At 31.1% G+C, this 19,907-nt stretch overlaps 1 protein-coding gene across 3 annotated transcripts in view; it reads left to right on the top strand.

The window, feature by feature from the left end:
- Positions 1-8,568: 8,568 nt before the first annotated feature.
- Positions 8,569-19,907, top strand: part of LOC124354503 (protein disabled) — a 98,136-nt gene continuing 86,797 nt past the window's right edge. For 2 of the 3 annotated variants that reach the window (XM_046805010.1, XM_046805012.1), the window contains exon 1: positions 14,693-15,956. In XM_046805010.1, the coding sequence (XP_046660966.1) occupies positions 15,770-15,956 (187 nt within the window). In that variant the 5' untranslated portion in view covers positions 14,693-15,769. Of the gene's footprint in view, positions 8,694-14,692; positions 15,957-19,907 lie in introns of those variants that run through there. The other variant, XM_046805011.1, reaches the window with a different exon arrangement.

The following is a 19,907-nucleotide window of genomic DNA, read 5'->3' on the forward strand; positions in this document are numbered from 1 at the left end:
CTATGGTCCTACAGCAGCTCTAGAAACCTTGTATTGCGGCTCCCTCCCCTTCTCCTTCATGTGTAGGAGAAGGTGGCTCTTAGCACTATAAGACTGCTTAAAGGAACCAAGTTACTTAGCTAGACATATAAGTATAATCAATAAGTTGGAAAACTCACATATGCTTGTATCTTGCTCAGATTCTATGATGAAACAATTCTGCTTTGATCATCCTTTCCAGGTGATCCTAGCTTCCTTCCTGGCAGTCTTTTTAGCAGAAATGCTTGCAATAAAGTACATATGTGTGTCTGTAACAACTTATCAAGAACATCGAAGAGTGCCTAGATCTACATACTATCGGAAAGTCCAGCTGCATTCAGGACAGCTGTACTTTTGCATCCAAGTTGGCCTGGGATTCTCCAATACTACTTAAAGCTCTGTAACAAAGCTACTCTGATGTTGGTACTGGAGAATAAGAGGATTGAAGGGAATTATACGATGGACACGGTAGTGCCTGTCGATAGTACTGTATCAGTAACTTTATTTAATGACAATATCTGTGAACACAGTTCATTATCAAGAAATATGTAATACTCTGAAATGTTCCTGTAAAATACAGTACAAGTTCAAAACATCCAATTTCCTTAAGAAACTTGGAAAAATCTCCAAATGTAGAAATATACATAGTGACTATTTTGTAAATGGCTGTAAAATTGTTGGATACTAAGCCAGGCGATTCCTCTTTAAAATAAAACTAAAAATTAGCAGAAATTTCTCTGATGGTTCAAACTAATTTCTCAGAAGAATATTAGTATTCAAGTGTTTACTAATTAAAGTTTTAGGTAGAACACTTTCAGCATTATGAATGAATATATCCAGTAATCTAGTCTTTATTCAAATTTATTATGAGAAATAGGAATACTTTTCTTCAAAGCTGTGTACATGTTTATGTTGAATACACTAAATAAACATTCTTAAAACGGAATTCTTACATACTCAATATTAAGTCATCATAGAAATACTTTAAACTATTATGAAGAGTTTTCATTTAAATTTATTAATTTTATGTAGGTTTAAGGACTTTATTTATTTAACAGAAGTGTATTAATAGTAGTTGTTGATAGATCCCTTAAGTCTGACTTGCAGTTCACTTAGAAAACTCTTATTTCTTGTATTATACGAAAAATTATACAAGGACCGTACTTAGCTTTAGCAGGCCCTAGAAAGATATTCAGCCGGGCCCCATGACGTACCACCACCATCCGTCAACACAGTCCCTTAAAATAAAAAGTCTGGCCCGACCCCAGTAAAATTGTCCGACAAAACCAGTCTGAGTATGAGCCTGCCCTGATTTCAAATGTATTTGTTATTCTACGACTTGGGTATTAACCATAATTGGTAACAAACACATTTACAGCATAGAAGCAGTGAGTTATGCCTTTACCCCAATATCTTGTAAGTTTTGATTGATGATGTCTCACTCTTGAACATCAGTTAGGTTGTCAAAGATATGTGATTGACAATATCTGTTTTTATGCACCTAGTGTAGGTTATACTGACGGGTAAAAACCACTCAGAAGTAGATCCTCCTCAGGGCAGAATAAAGGGACTGGCCTGAAACTTTTTTATTGGACAGATATAAAGATTTAGCATGGATCTTTCTTTTATGGCTTATTAACCCAGAATTAATATTGAACATTTTACTGAACAATAGACAAAATATGGTACAGTCCTAGAGGAAATAAATGCTGAACAAAACCCTCTAATGGTATCCTTTACAAAACTTGATAATATCCATGTTTGGCAACTAAATTCTTTAGTTTGTTTTAACATAACGCTGCTATACTAACTAGTCTAGAATATCAATTGGTGAAAGAGTCATGAAATGATGAAGTCATTGTTTATTCTAAAAAAAGATCTAGTTTTAATCAACTATGATCAAAGTTGGTAAAGCATTTCTTTCTTTAAGCCTACTATGCTATTCAGAGTGAATGCCTAAAATATACAGCCATTTTTAGCTCACCAGTCCAGTAAGTATCCAATAAAATTGGTCCTGGTAGATAACAAAATAAATATTTCTCATCTATTCTTTTGTAAAACTGTTTTATTTTAAATTTAAAAATATAGAACTGCAGACAACATTTCCAAACTCATTTATATGATTATTTTAGTATAATATCTAAAGTAATAGTAAACGTTAAATTGATTGTTCTATTTTCATGACTCAATTTTAAACTTAGAATGATATGCTCCTTTTTCTCTTGATTTCATAACACTAGTTGGAAGCAGACCAAATTTGTGTCACAATTCTCCTTTGCCATGGATAGAATTTAAATTTTCATCACTAGCCATCAAGAGTTATCAACATGATGAAACCGGACCATTCATTTTACGCCACTTTATTATTTTATTTATTTGTTCGATTAATTGCATTTGGAAATTTAGTTGTGGAGTTGATATTTCTCTAATTTCACAGAGTATGCATTAACTTTCTAAATGAAAGTTGTATAACTGTATAATCATGTTTAACTGAGTGAGGTTTTCACAATGGAGAAGGTTCAAGCACAAGTAGTAAAAGAAACAATGATATTGCAAAGGTCTGAAATGCTACCACTCACTATTCTCTTTACATTTCCATGGAATAAATAAATCATGGAATAAGTCGGGTGTTGGAATTGATAACACATCACTATGCCAGAGAATGAGTCTAGTTCAATTTTTATTTATTAAATGCTTACCTCATTTTTTATAAAGTATAACTTATTAACTATAACTATAACTATGTATTATAACTTGTATTAACAATATTAATTTAATTTCCATATTCTTTGTTAACTGCTTTTATTAACATTTTAACTGCAAATTTTCCACCAGATAGTATAAAAAGCACTTTCATGATTTCAGCCATAACAAGCATTATTAACCTTTTTTGGGTTAACTTTAGTTCATTAATATAGCTAAATAGCTACCTAAATAGCTAGCGACCTGAGGTAGCCAAGTGGTTAACTTCTCAGTTCCTCATTCCAGAGACCCAGGCTCAAATCCTGGTTAGGACATTGAATTTTCAGAAGCTTCAGTTCATCCATAAAGAGCCTCTTTATAGCTGTATTTAGTAATGTAAAGCTAATTTCTATCCATTTTCCTAACTATTTTGTTTTTTAATTTTTTACTGTATGCTTATAAGGTTACAAGTTGCTGAAAATCAGTAGTTGCTAATCTGAAACTCAGTATTTGAAATCATGCAATAGCTAAACATTTTATGTTTACTCTTGAGATCCTCTTTATCAAGTAATGATTCCAAAAAAAAATCAAATTAAAATTGTTCTTTGAATTATCCTCTTAAGAATTGTGTATTCTCTCAGTTACAATTGACAAGGATGTAACAATAATGTGAACTATCTGATATGTATTTGGCTTAAAATTAATTCAAACTTAAGTTGCATTTATTATGTGCATAATAAAAACAAAAAATTTCCTTTAAATGTTTATAATTCTTAACTTAACCCTTTACATAACATATTCAGATACATCACCCTGATTATGAAAAACTGCAACGTCATATAGTCACCATATACTGCCAAGAAAAGTTACACAATTGTGTGATACCAACGTTTTTAGCAATATACAAGTACAATGGTCAATAAAATAAAACCAAACTCTTTTTGTATAAATTTATTACTCATAGAAAATCATCCAAACAGCTCTAAATTTTTCGACGTATTCTTTTGTATGCTGTACACATTATTTCCATAATTTTGAATGGTTGAAAATACTTTCTATGAAGAGGTTGAGCTATAAACTAGGTCTGCATGCATTTCTCAGCCTCATGACTGTCTACAAATCATTTTCCTCCTAGTGCTTATACAAGGGTCCAAACCAAAATAGTCACTTGGGGACGAATTGGGGCGGTAGGGAGGGTTGTCAATTTTTTCCCTATGTGAGCACTCTGATTTATTCCTCGTAAAATATACTGTATGGGGTAAGGCATTGTCTCAGAAAAGTATGACATCTTTGATGGGTATACCAGGTCTTTTCTTTCTGTAGGAAGCTCTTTGATCTATTTTATGGGCACGCCCATAACTGATACCCAGTGCTAAAGTAGTATCATCAATAGTCACTTGTGAATAGTCAATAAGTCATCTTTGTTAAGGACACAAACTGCACACAGATGTTGTTATCTATCTAATTTACCCTTGGACATCAGTCATGACTTAAATTTTCCACACCCTCTCACCTGTTGGTCCTGTAACACTTGAACCTTAGACAGAGATCATTCCCAAAATTTGCCAAAATGTTCTATGATTTTACATTTTTGTTTGGTAAGTACTTCATGATACTATATAGCACAACAAATAATGTAACCCTATCCTTGCTCATGGTTACACTGGTGAAAATACTGAGAGAAACAGGCCACCGAGCAGGTCCCCAACTTTTACCGCATTGACCATGAACACCCCATTCTACCAGCCTGCTCATGATTAACTGAGGAAAGTAAATGTAAAAGTCGAGTTACAATTCATTATTCCGTCTTATAATACATTTTACCTGAAGGAAACAGTATTTTTTGTGGACATTTGTTATTGTTCATTGATACAAAAAAATTAGTAACACTACGTTGAGGACATTTTTCCTCAGTGATTTCAAAGTGCTACGGTCCCCACGTTGCTGTGCCTATTCTGCTACGATCCACTTTGGTCGCCCTTCTGCTACGGTCCAGTCCCCAGTTGGCTGTACGATTTTGCTACGTTCCAGGCCCCCGTTTGTTGTCCCAATTTTCTCACAATCGGTATTCTAAAATGTGCTGCCCCTCATTGGTTGTGCGACTTGCTTCGTGTTGGCTAACTCATATTGTTCCAAGTTGATATTTAAATAACGATCAAACTTCAATGTCTGTGGTGTTGTTGAAAGTGTAGTTTGTATTAATGAAAGTAGGCTACACGTTATATATCACTAGCACTGGGTCTATATTATCTCAGGTTTTTTTAAGTAGGTTGAATAATGGTTCAAACTTAATACTACTCTTCTGAAAGTTCTGATCAATATGATTGTTTATATCATAATAAAGTTCACAAAATATTCACTGTTCTTACCAATCACCTTTGAATCAAATAAGTTTTGAAAGTAATATTCTTTAATTTAAAGCTTATTATCCTACTTACCACATTTCTTTGTAGATGGGATACTCAATGAAAGACAAAGCAAATGACTTTGACGTCAATTTATTTTATATTATACTGTCTAATTCTACTCACTTTGCTTTGATTTTTGTTCAATAACACAACATCCCATCCCTTATTACAACTTCAATGTACTATTGTACAGTTTCAAATTTCATCTATATGAGTAGACGTCCTTACTGCTTCAAGTCCAGACAGAGAAGAAGGATTCTCTGTATAAAAACTACGCATACCGGTTCACACAATGTTCATCCCCTCTCCCGTTCAAATCAGCGTCTTCACGATGAAATATAATTTGATTCTTTTCTTATAATTGTCAAAATTTATCACGTTCACTATAATTGATCAATTTAAGTCTTTCTATTTTCTTTTATTATTTTTCTAAAGCTTTTTTATTTAAATTTTTAGCAACATGTGCTTTCTGACGTCATCAATACGCAAGTCATTTTATCCCACAATTGGCTTTTCTGCGTAATTTTATTTAGTACTTTTGTAAAACACGAATTTTGGTTATGTATAACTCATTTTAATTAATTAAATTTGTTCCCGTATAAAGTTTAATATATTTCTCCGTTATTAATTAAATAAATCTCAATTCCGACAACATGTGATTCACTGACGTCACAGTCTGCCAATTCCCCGCGAATATTCAAATGTCGTAATTTGACCTGTCACACAAGTATATATTTTAAAGATTGACCAGTAGTAATAGGTTGCCTAACATCGATAAGCAATATTATTCAACCAAGTTCCATTTCAAATTTATAACTTATAGTAAACATAATTATCTAAATTTACTATTTTTATTTTTAACCGTAACATCTCTGTAGGTTCATAATATATGAGCCCAAATATGAACTTATAAATAGCAGCAGCATTACTATTGGTACAGCTTGATAGCCTCACCAGCAAAGAATTGTAGGTTGGAAAATATACCACTCAAAACCCAATGTCATAAAAATATATTTCATTTTCTTTGATGAAAGCATAAAATGTAAAATTAAAATATGTATGATGAAGTAACCTTATAAGTTATAATAATACTGCACTAAACAATTTTTAGACTGTGCAAACAATTGTGTACAATTTTTTCATATCGGTACATAAATAAATGCTTAATCCAAGGATCGATCAATCTTAAATATTATAAATATGCTCAGTCCATAAGCAGGCTCACATGTTATTCTATTTATACTCATCCAAATTATTTCAGAATGGTCAATCTACTTCATAAAAAAATATATTTTTTCTTGTATACAAGGCATTTCTGTTGGAAAAAAAAACATAATTTGTACCATTAACCCACAATGATTAGGTATTCATCTCAAACATCTTGCTCACTTTATCCCATCCTTGGCACAATAAACTGTAATTAGCAGAAAAGGTGGAAGTTAATTACTACACCAAATCTTCAGTCATTACATAAACTCCACAGATCTCATGTTGTTTTTAATTATCCAGAAACCTTGAAAGTAATATTCCACAATGAGTAATCACTGCCAAACATTTGGGTGTTACATTTTTTCATAAACATTAAACTGTATATATTTTTTATCATTGTAAGAAAATAGTTTTTTACCTGAATATTAACGAATCATCAGTGTTTATCTTTGGATGATGTAAGGAACCAGAGAAACCAAATTTTCTGACATTTTTCCACAAATTTTTCTATGTTGAGAAATAATAAAAATAAAAGTTGTGCAAACAGGTGACATCCTTAAATTTGTTATGGGTTAGAATCAATGACTAATAAACTTGTTCAAGTCATATGCAGCTAGACACCAGGTAATAAACCATATTCAAACTCTCTGCAAGTGCTATCACTGTATCAAGTTTGAACTAAATGTTTAGAAATCATGGCAATTATCATATTAAATCTTATTTACATTATGTCATTATATACTTCTCAAAATGTATCATGGCCACCATCTTGAAACTTTAAAAGATCTCAAAAATATAATAAGAACATATAAGAATATTTTCTTGAAGAATATTTAAATAAAAATTTGTCTATTGTCTATGGTTATAACAGACTTTTAATACTTTTCTAAATCGCTTGCAATAACTAATAACTGACATACTATAACCATTCTTTTTCCAATCTCTGAATGGTGGCTATATTAAACCTTAAGAAATATTAAACATTGTTAAAAATTAAAGTTTAAAGTTGCTTGATATGTCTTAAAAATGTAATATGTATCTTGTTAGGAATGTTAGGAAATGACAACTACTGCCATTTTGAAATGTTTTTTATTGGTTGAGACTAGCTAATAAATTCATCCAAGACATTTTGCAAATGCTATCCTAAATTCAGTTTGAATCTATTTCAAATTATGGCAGTTATTATATTATAAATCGGTGTTACTATATATTACATAAACCCATACATACATACATATTTATTTTTTATTTATTTATTTTGAACACATAATTTTACATAATCATGGCCCCACCAAGTCAACATGACTTATCAGTGAGGTCCATAATGAAACTTAAAAAAAGCAAGATACAAAATTACAGTTTCATCAATTATTTGTTTTGATCAGTTTAGTTCATGCTATACATATATTAGGAATATGTTCACATAATAGGTTCTGGTGCCCTATGTTACAATAGGTCTCGTATTTGTTTGAAATCTACCTATAATCATACTGTGCATATTTCTTAAGTTTCATTGAGGTGTATTAGTTTATATAGCTTATCTATCTTGTGTACACAATGAGTATGGTAATATTTTTGATTTTTGGACCCAATGGTCCACAGATAGTAAATACGGAAGTTACTCTGGAACACTATTTACAGTGGCAAGATCTAGGAAATCCGTGGGTGAGACAGCACATTACTGTGAAAATTTTTTTACTAGTCTTAATTATTAATCTCAGTGAAACGTCTTGATTTTGATTGTCTTTTCTAGGAACATATCCATATATATCTAACAAGAGTTATGAAATACCCTCCATTATATTATAACATAGTCAATTAATAAAAGCTAATGCAATAAGGCTTCTATATTGTTTAAGCCATTAAAGAATAAAACCCGATATTTATGGAAAATACTCATTTTTACAAAAAGAAACTGTATGTCCTAGTAAGGGGAAACTGTCATGAGTAAAGAGGAAACATTGAACATTCTACAAGTACCGGAAATGGCAATGAAAGGGCTATGTAATTATATATACTAGATATATATATATATATATATATATATATATATATATATATATATATATATATATATTACACAAATTATATTTAAAAAATAAACTTTTATAAATACAAGTCCCCTCAAAAAGGGAAGTATTAATTCACAAGATGATAGCAAAACATGTATAAATATATTTTAATGGGATATATTTATCAGAATATTGCATCATATTCCATTCTTGAGGACAGTATAGATATTGTGTGCTGATTACAAAGACAGTGATTATGTGATCTCTATCAGATGTATTCATTCAGTGAACATGAGAACTCTACTTATGTTAACCTACAGGCCTGATCTTTGCAAGGATGTAACCAAAAATCATACCTCAATAAGTAAGTTGTAAATGTTTAACTAGTTATAATTTATGTTACTAAAATTATGTTGTAAAACACATGACAATAATTTAAGTTCAAAGAGAAATTACCAAGCACCTCATTTGTATACTAATGAAAACTAAGTAATTGCATACTATGAACGTTTTAATACATACAAACAGCTTCAGGAGGTTCATACATTAGGCAAGATACAGCCTTTAGCTGTAAAATTGTATATATGCTTATCATAAATTTGAGTTTGCCGACTCTTCAAAAACTAGTAATAACATGAAGAAAGTCACTGATAAGTCCAACTAATTTTGGAAATGGATTTTTTTCAGCCCTTTGTTTGCTATCCCACATAACCAAGATCAAATATTTATTTAAAATAAACCTTATTAAATTTCAAACTATTTTATTAGACTTGTTAACTATAAACAAATAAATTATTAATGTGTTGGAATAATATTACTGTCAATATTAAAATACATTAGACATTGTAGATAAACATTTTAGTTAATTGATATTTCAAATGAGTGACAATATAAGAAAATAGTACTAACCATTCCACTTCAAACTTTTTAAACCCAAAAGAAAGGGAAAAAAATGTCAGAATATGTATGTATTCAATGTTAACTTTGAGGCAGAACGATCTTTCCCTTGCACCTAAAAAAATTGCACAAAAACACAATTTTCAGACCTCATATTTCGAACATTTTCTTGGCTGGGCCCCAGACCCCTTTTCTGCTGGAAGGTATTCATAATAATAATTTTTTTAAATAGTTATTTAATATTAGATTTTTATATTTATTATTATTATTATTATATTTATATATATTATTATTTCCACAAAAAAGTGTTGAGATGATAGGAAGTTGTTTCTTTTATTAACCCTGATAGTAAAATGTGTCTAATTAGGATTTTTTAGCCTTTTTTTATTATTTTATCCAAGATCTCTCTATTCAGATCTCTATGTTATTGCCCTGATTTATGTACTTTGCTTTGTCTGTTTCCTTGACTGCCTGAAACAAATCATATTCTTTCTTTCTCTGGCTGATTTCACTTTATCTTCAATTATTCCTGTTACATTATATTCATCCTGAGCATTGATAAATTCCATGCTTAATATAACTTTTTCTTCGTATTAAAAGGTTATATTTCTCGGCGACTGGTTGGCTTTATTTCTTCATTTAAAGTTCATTATTGATAGTAATTTATTGAATGGATTATTGAATGGATTTACAGACATTTGTCAATAAGGGAACTAGTAATAATAGTAGATGGCTCTAGAACCTATGGATACCCAGTAGTTCACTAGCTCTGTTCTCTGTTGTTATTGAAGCAGTCAAAATCGGCATCTCCATTGATTATGGTGTAAGAGTGTGTTTTATTTGCTGAGTGTTAGCTAAGCCTATCACTCATGAGACTGGACAAATTTAATTTATTTCTGTGTATTTGTCTTCCTGTATAGTTTTGTGAGTCTGTACAGAGCTGTCCTATGTACTTGAAATTGTACATGAAGCTTAATTTTTATGTGAGAAACTCTGAGTTTGATAGTTGTGGATACCACTCCACTCCATCTTGTATTTGGCTGAGCATTAGCAAATACTTTTACATTGCTTTTATGAATAGCTATGATGGCAACGAGTAAAGAGCAGAATAAATATTTTTTTAATAAGCTGAGTATGATCATATGAGATTTTAACATGTGATACATTGACATGTGATTCATGTGAGAAGATTTGAGTTCATCCCACTCTTGTGTTGTAGTACCCTCCCTACCTAAACAAAATTTTTATAATTTAAACACTGCTATGAATCCTAACTTAATTGACAAAACGTGGATGTATAATATGGCAAGATATCTTGGGAAATATCGTGTGTAGGCTTTAAATTAGAAATGAAACTTCATTTCTGCATAGATAAGTTGAGTTACATAATCGAATATGTCCAACCATGGAATTTGGCTAGAGGTCATTGCAGTCTTATCACTCAGTTGGCTGTAAACATTTCATTTTTGTCTGACGGGAGGGTGTAAACATTTCTTTTCTGTACAATTGTCTGCCACTCTATCTGTCTATATGACATCTCGAGAATAAAATGAGCTATCAACTTGAAATATTGCTTATGATTATACAACCTTAGTGAAGTCTATTACACAACATATGGTGTGGCTTACTCCTACTTTGTTGTAATTAAGAACATCTATTACTTGGATAATTAGGAAATCTTTGAAGATAATTTAAAATAAAATTCAAAATAGAGGGTTTAATGCTATTTTGTTATTGTTTATAATGATGATACCCTCACATATCAATCCATCATTATGGTTATAGTATTCAATTTATTAGCCAACATATTATGCTTGTATTCTGTAACTCTTCTGTTGTATCTTCGGATAGGCCATAATATATACCCACAAGGTTATGGTTAAAGAGTATGGCATTGGAACCACCACAACTACAGGTTTGAGTCGTAATCAGTGGTTCAGTTTTTCATTTTATTGTTCATTATGTTTATATTTTGTTAAGAAATCTTTTACTGAATTATTTTTACTATTAGGTTATTTGTTATTTTTTTTAATTTATAAGGATTATAAGGAAAGGATTAATTACTGTTTATATTAATGTTACCCTCACATATCAATGTGATTCTAGTATTGTTGTCAGTAACCAACCACAAGGCTCGCCCCAAGCTATTGCCTGTTGTTGATACAACAGTTTCATTGCATGTGATTTTCATAGTTAATCCTTTTGAGTTGATAACATTTTAAAGTTTGAACAAGAAATCAAGTGGATAGCATTGTGATCGATCAAAATAGGGTTTCTTTACTGCATTTGGAGGTAACACTATAATTCCACTTTGATTTTTATATAAGCCTAATTTTGAACAATTTTAACTGTTTACACATGATATCAAAATTTGGTATTGATTGTTTTTAGTTACAAGCATTGCTGTAAAGCATTAAAACTAAGATTGTCAATACTGATGTTTATTGAACCACACGCTGATATGGGACATGAACCATTTAAATCAAAAGAAGTCTTGATGTTTCCAGCCAGCTTGATGTGGGTTGTTGATACAGTAATGCTTGTATTTCCTACCTGTTCTAAAGTTTCAGGAAAGTGTTGATTTATCAAATTGTTATTGGAATGATTTGTGTAAATTTTTTTCTTGATTACCCCTAAAAGGGTGCTTTTAAATTCATGCAGAATACAGAAACTTTATTCCTCAAAATCAAGATGAGAATGGTACCAGTTACCATGTATTGAAGATGAATCCTAAGCCGTATTAGTACGATCCATTCGACGATCTTGGAAAATGTTGTTACAGAGAGAGATTGGTCTGTAGTTTTGAATTTCATCTGTTTTCCTTTTCTTGTGGAGTGGATAAACCTTTGGAGTTTCCATTTGGGTAGGAAACACTTCTTCAACAAAGGATTTGTTTAGTATATTAGTCAGCAGAACCAGAAATTCATCTTGAAAAAACTTCATGGCTTGTTATATGTCATCAACCCCTACTGAAGATGGTGGTTTAATAGAGTTGATGATTTGTTTCACTTCCTGCAGACTAATTGATTGAACATGTAAAAGGAATTGCTGTGGTCGCCTTTCTTTATTAGCAAGTTTTTCTTGTTGACACATTTATCATATATAATAATAATAATAATAATAATAACTATTGCATAAACAATGTACAAAATTGTATTGCAATTGTTAGTTTTATATGTTAACTAAGATGTACGATTCATTCACGACAATTGGACTCATTCATACATACAATAGTTTCCATTCTTAATCTTGTTTATTTGAATTTGTCCACTCTAGCCGCAGTGTTAGTCAGCCAATCGTGCGTTAAAAACTCGTCTGTATTATAAAATGCTGCACGGATTAAAGCTGATTTCAGACGAGCTTAAATGACTTGGGCATATTTGCACTTTTTATGGAATTTGGCATTCTGTTGACAAATTGAGCACCTGCCTGTGAAGGCAAGCGTTCATGAAATACCATCCTGTCTCTCGCAGTGCGTTAATTGTTCCTGCCTCTAGTTTCATAAGAGTATACATTAATACCTCTTAAATGTTCGGATTTGTACTTAAAAGAGAGACACACTTCCAAAATATAGAGGAAGGGAAGTGTCAACAGCTGCAAATTTTTAAATGCTGGCCTACACGACTCTCTCCATTGTAATTTTGCAATTATTCAGACTGATTTTTTTAAAGTGAAAACAATCTGGAAAAGTTTGTGTTTGTGCAACCTCCCCACAAAACCAATCCGTAGGAGAGGTGTGAGTAGATTACTCCATAATATGCCATCATCAGCACCCGGGTTGGGCAATATTTGGATAGTTGTTTCAATATATAGATTCCTGAGGATAACTTTGAGCAAACACTATCTACATGGAAATCCCATGTTAAACCCCTAATCTAGGTGTATTCCAAGGAATTTCGTTGCGTAGATGACCTCGTCGATATCAGTTTCATCCAGCATGACTGTTGGACTGTAATCTGACTGACTTTGTCGCAAACCGAAATGAATGAATGTTGATTTAGCAGGATTTGTTTTGAGATTGAGTTCGTTGAAGATTTGAATAGTACTATTGAGCTCAGTGAAAATCATAAGAGCTTCTTCAGTGACATTCACAATAAGCCTATAGAAATGTTGGCATATAGACTCAGTATAGCTAATGGTTCCATTGTTCTCTTAGAGGGACCATGATGAATCCTTAATTGGTCTTTTTGAAGCTTGTTCTGAATTTATCATTCTTTAGATTGCATGACCTGTTTCGTAACGTTTGGCAGGGGCATGATTGATTCAAGGTGGCTGTTACAAACCAATACAATTGGTATAGGCAATGTCAACATCTTCCTCTTGAATAACTTAATCTTGACATGCTAGAATATCTTTGAGATTAAGTAATCTGTTGTTGTTGAGCCGCCTACGAGTCAAGACTGGCAGTAAAACTTTCTTCAATGGAATTTTCAGGGGACATAGTTATCCTATGTGATCTGATTTATATATGTGTCAAAATCATCCACTGTTATCAGTTCATTTTCCAATATCTATTGACTGAGTTGTGTGAGTGACTCTTGTTACTCATAAGGGAATTCTATAAGTTATAAGAAAAGCTTGTTTTAGCCTGCAAGTTATGTGAAATGTTTAGATTCAAAAACTGTAAAGAAGCTTTATTGTTAAGTTTCCGGCAACCGAATCGAGTAGGCCTTTCGAAAGAATCTCTTTTGGTTTAGTTCATGTTGCCGGAGAAATTTATATGACTGTTGATGTATATTCTAATTTGATTAAACTAAAAAACCATAGTTCTAAATTACCAAGTTCAAAAATTGAGAAGCTCAAAACAACGTTTTCTAGATTTGGCTCACCAGATACCTTTATGTCTGATAATAATCAGAAATTTTCTAAGTTTTGCCAACGATTGGGATTTTGAGACTAGAACTAGTAGTTCGTACCATGTAAAAAGTAATAGTCTTGCTGAAAAACTGTTTCAATTTGTAAACACTTATTACACAGGGTTAAGTGTACTAAAGATATTTCACTCTTTTTATTAGAGCATAGCAACTCCATTAGTAATTCGACTGAGTATTTTTCTATTATATATATATATATATATATATATATATATATATATATATATATATATATATATATATATATATATATATATATATATATAATTTCAATAAACATTGAATCGCAAAAAGTACTTGCTCCACCGGGAGTCGAACCCGGATCTCTCACTTGCCGGGTGAATGTGCTACCATTACACCACAGAGCGCTTACTTTTTCCGATTCAATTATTTTGTATTTGGCCGTATCTGTCACATATGCGTTTAAACAAGCAAACTAACATATGATCGGAAGACCAAACACCTGTCAAACGACTTTTATTTACGTTAAATTGTATAAATGGCAATAGCCTTATTTAATTTCAATAAACATTGAATCGCAAAAAGTATATATATATATGTATATATAATATGCATTTTATTTCACTGACTGGTGATTGAATAATATCCAAAACCCAAGGTAGGAATAATCTTTCCGCCATCTTGAAATTTATAAGTTAGTTTTGCGATTGTGTTTATAGGTTAGTTTACTTTGTTTGGTGTTATTGTTTACTTGGTTACTCTTAGTTCAGTTTTGTTGGAGTTCGAAATTACTTGAGTAATAGTTACGAGAAGAGCTGTGTGTGTGTGAAATGTTCCAGCTCTGTTTTATCCGTGTGTGTATATGTGTATGTAATCAATCATTATAAAGTTAAAACCTTTATATTTTAGATGAAGTATCAAAACAATAAACTTTGTAGTATTGCAATTGCATTAACCAGAAGTGATTGTGTATGGTCTTCATAATATTATGTCAAAAATCCAACATTACTTCATCATCAAGATTAATTATGTGTAGCCTATTAATAAGCCTAAATAAAAATACTGGCATAACAATATTTAGGGATAAGTTAATAGGATGTAAGTAGGTTCTACTAAAATGTCATTTCCCCAAAAATTAAATCTATAATTAATTGGCATAATATTGAATGTATAAGGCATAATAATTTATTTTACATTAATAATGAAACATGTGATCAAGAATAATATAAAGATTAAATAGCACAGTAATAGCCTTGAAATATGTTATGGCTTGTATTATTCATAATAGGCATTTATAGCTTAGCTAACAAAATTTATGCCTGAATAATATTGTTCAAACATTTCTTAAAATGAACAGAGACGTATTATGTATTATAAAATTTGCCCGTACAGGATCTAGGAAATATTTGTTTTACATGATATCAAAACATTACAAATATTAGAAACAACTTCAATACATATATACAAACAAGCCTTAACTTATATGAATGTCTAGTGTATCAGACTATTCAAGTGAAAAGCTTTATATTTTTTATTTTTATTGGCTACCAGACTACAAAATCTAATATAAAGTGACAATCTTGTTAAAAGGACACAGGGAAGAATTGTTTTTGTAAATCAAATATAATGCCATTGACAAATTTCTATTATTGTCAGTTTTCTTGAGATCCTGAGTTGTTTATTATTTGAACTGTAAAATATACTCAGCATGAGTTCTTCAGTAGTCAAAGTTGAGGAAACAAAACCAGTAAATGAAAAAGAAGTAATTCCCGCAAAAAACGTGATTTTAAAAGAATCTGGAGGCTGGGATACTTTGGGACGTTTGTCTACATTGAAACGGAATCTGAAGACATTATCTGCTCACACTTCTAGAAAGCCTGTTGATGATATTAAAGGTAAGGGCTCTTAGAGTATATTATTGGTAGCCTACATGTAAATTGATGTGGTTCTTATATGCTTTAATTAAGTAAGTAAGATATTCAACCTCTTTAGCATGGACTGGTGTAATATGCTCTTATATTGTTTTTCTATGATACCTTGGTATATTGTGACAAAAATCTCCGAAATGAGGTCTATAGTTAAGAAATTCAGGGCAGAGTATGATAAGCTTCTTACAATTACTGATACTTACATATCAAATAACAGAAGTATCAATCAATATCAACGTATCTGAAATACTAAATTAAAGTCACATGTTTCATATTACTAGGAATAGTTTAAACAATTACGCAATGTCATAAATAATAAAAGAACCACGACCATTAATCAAGCGCTGATATTAAGACAGCTGATAGGAAAAATGGTATTTAAATAATAAAGAAAACATTACAAAAAAACAAACGGGTAGCGTACGATTAGCGGATCCGGGTTTTTATATAGAAATTGACAAACGATATTACTTAATCATAACCATCGATATAATCAATCGATACTGATTAATTATTTTGAACTATTAACTTAAATAGTCTAGATATCAACAGCTGTAAACACTTTAAAATAATACGCGTAGGGTAATACTTCAACTTTACATAAGTAATTTTGATTATTAAAAATGGCAGTCAATTTTAGAAAATTACACAACATTGCTTTGAAAGATGATAAGACATAAAAAAATATATTGTTTTTGTGGCTTCAACATGTTGGACTCCTACCGAAAACCCTATTATGTGAAATTTGTGGGAAGGAAACAACTGTAACTGTGAAAGGAGCAAATATGGTTGTCTTCAGTTTTCCTAATTTTTGTTATAATAATTTGTTTTATCACTGTAAATATTAAATTCATATTTTAATTTTAAAAATATGATTGTTAAGGATTATAGATAATTTTATATCGATAGGCTAGGATTTAAGATGCGAATATTAGGTATCGATGACTACATTCTTTGATATAAAAAACCGGGTCCGCTTATCGTACCCTACCCAAACAAACATCTTGAAACAGAGAAAGACACAGTAACTGATCTGTTAGTGTTATTTTGTATGGTTTTCTAAAGTGAACTATCTTTTTTATTTAAAAGAAGTTACGTATAGAACAAACTGTGTCTAGAATATGAAAATGCATGCACAGTTGGTGCAGATGATTTAGTTATTGTTCAAATAATATAAAATATATACAATGATATAAAAAAACCAGGTCCGCTTATTGTACTCAACCCAAAAATTAAAAATTAAAACTTTGTTGTGCCGTTTGCTATTTTATTGGTAGTTTTTAAATAGCTTATGCTTCTAATTTATTGGACAAGCCATTTATAGATATAAAACTGGAGCTGAAATAAAGTTTCCAAAAAACCAGCAAAACTGGAATTGTAGCTTTTAAAAAGCTCTGAATTACGGACAAATAACAAAATTCCAATATTTTTTTTGTCTTGAGCTGGAACACATTCTTACAACGCCTAATTTGTAATATATAAAGATTTCTTGTAAGTACCTATAACTAATAAATTTAACACATGCAAATTTAAAAATAAACTAACAACTTTGAAACGTATGCAAATTAAAAAATAACACAAATAACTTTGAAACAAAAATTTAACAAAGATGAAATATTATTTAAAAGACAATGATATTTTCTTATTTTGGATTTGTATACTTACATTTTTTTTAACATTTAATACAAATAACCTATGTTATGAAATCAAGTCATGCGCAGTTTCCCTTGAATAGAAAGTTCACTGCCAAATAATTAAGTCGCCTTTCATTATAAAAACAAATGTTTTGCTAAACCTCTGATTTATTAAGGTTTTGTTACCATCGCGATCTTCGCTATCAAACAGTTTTTAGTTATGCAGGAAAGATATCAAATACTTCATCATTTAAATATTTTTAAAATATATTTTAAAGGAAAACAATTTTGGATATATGAGTATTAATGATGTCTTTAAAATTTGCATCTTTCTGACCAAAAATAAGGGTGTAAAATTGTTATGTGTGTGGCAACTCTTGATAGAAAGTTCCTAGAAACTTGAAACTTGGTGCTTATTTTCCTCTTGATCTAGTGAAGAACTATTGATTTTTGGGTCAAAAGGTCAAATTGTAATCCCTCTGTCTGTGCGATAAACTCATATTCTGTCAGGTTTTTTGATACTCACTTGTATCTATTATAAAATACATCAGTCTAAAGAGTGTATACATGCAATTTGGATAAAAACAGTACAAAGAAGTGTAACAATAAAAATTTAATCACATTTAAGAAATAAGATACATTTCAAGGAGCCTACAAGCATTTAACTGTGTTGTGTATATGTTTTTATTAGTACTCCCACTATCGGCTCTCATGATCAACAATTTAGTAGTACACGAAAGTGAATAGAATAGTGTTAAACACAAGTGAACTATTATAAATCAGTCATTCAGTGAGATGAACGGTAGTTGTTTATTAATGTTTTTGACTCATTGTCTTGATCGCTCAAAGTGTGGGAAGTGTGCGGCAGTGTCTATTACTAAGGTGAACTTGTCTTTCCACAAAAATGTCCTAAGTTCGAGTCTGTTAACAACCTAAACCTAAACATGAAACTGAACTAGAAGACATAGTTGACCTAGTTAAAATATATCTTCAATATTTGTATCAATGGGGGAGAACTCTACTTAGAATTATTGCCTATATGATCTTTTCTTCAATAGTAATTGACATATACCTCTTCGCTTCATTTTGAGAAAACAATTAAGCTTTTAGTTTCCCTCTTTAAGCTTTATTTGCTAATTTAAATCCTATAATTTAGGTAAAGCATTTAGAATAGTCCATGTACAATTTAATTGAGTCTATTCTGAGAGTCTGTCACTAATTCTGAAGTACCTTAAGGTTTTAATTTGGGAGGAGCTTTTAATATATTTTTTATTGGTTATCAGGAAAAACTCAAACTTTTTAAATTTATGAACATTTAAAAACATAATATTTAATCAAAAGTAAATACTTTTGGAGAACAACTATAAATCATTTTGATGCATATTAATCATATCTTTAACATAAGATATCTCATAATTCTATGATAAAGAAAGTGTGTAAGAATAAACCTCAAAGGGCTAGGGGTGGATAAAAGCTATCCTTGTTGTTGACTGTTTAGTAATTGAGTTCGTACAAAATAACAATGCTGTGTAATAGGTATTTGACCTTGTAGTTGATAATGGTATGTTGTTTTTATTGTCTATTGTACTTGGGCATCCTTCCATGTGAGTAATGAACAAACACACACACACACACATCTATCTGGTAAATCACTTTTACCACAAGAGAAGAGACAAACTATTGCTTAGTAAGCGATTGCGAGAGCTTACAATTGAAGTTTCAGTTGTTAGAAGCAATTAATACATTTTGCACTAAATACACTGATTGATGTTGATGTGGATTAATAGTTTTCATACACTTAAAGCTGTTAAGTGTTGGATGGGGTGTACGGGTGGATTAAAACGCAACAGCCACAATGAGAATATTTTGGAGCGACTGATCTTGTTAAAGATAAGCAATTTGTTTGCTAATATAAGCTAATTTTCTATCTTCCCCAACTGGCTATCTTGCATCATCTGGTAATGCTCCAAAGAAAAGAATTTTCACTATCAATAAATAATCCACGTTCTTGAACATACATTATCAGCCATTGTTCAATTTTGACCGCCAAGTTCTCTTTACCATAATAGGTTTTGTGTTCCAGAGCATTTTAAAACTCCGGAAATTATTCGCTGGCCTGTCGTTTCGAGGTGGTTCATAGTTTATGAGGGACAATGAACGGCAACCTGCCCGCCGGGTTGCGCGTGTTACAGGCTCATTACAATATCCGTGGTGTGAAAATACGATCTGCAGAACAACACGTATGAAACGTTATATTTAGGCCGATCATTATAAGTGAAAATTG

Source organism: Homalodisca vitripennis, chromosome 2 (assembly GCF_021130785.1).
Source record: "Homalodisca vitripennis isolate AUS2020 chromosome 2, UT_GWSS_2.1, whole genome shotgun sequence".
NCBI classification, from domain to species: Eukaryota; Metazoa; Arthropoda; class Insecta; order Hemiptera; family Cicadellidae; genus Homalodisca; species Homalodisca vitripennis.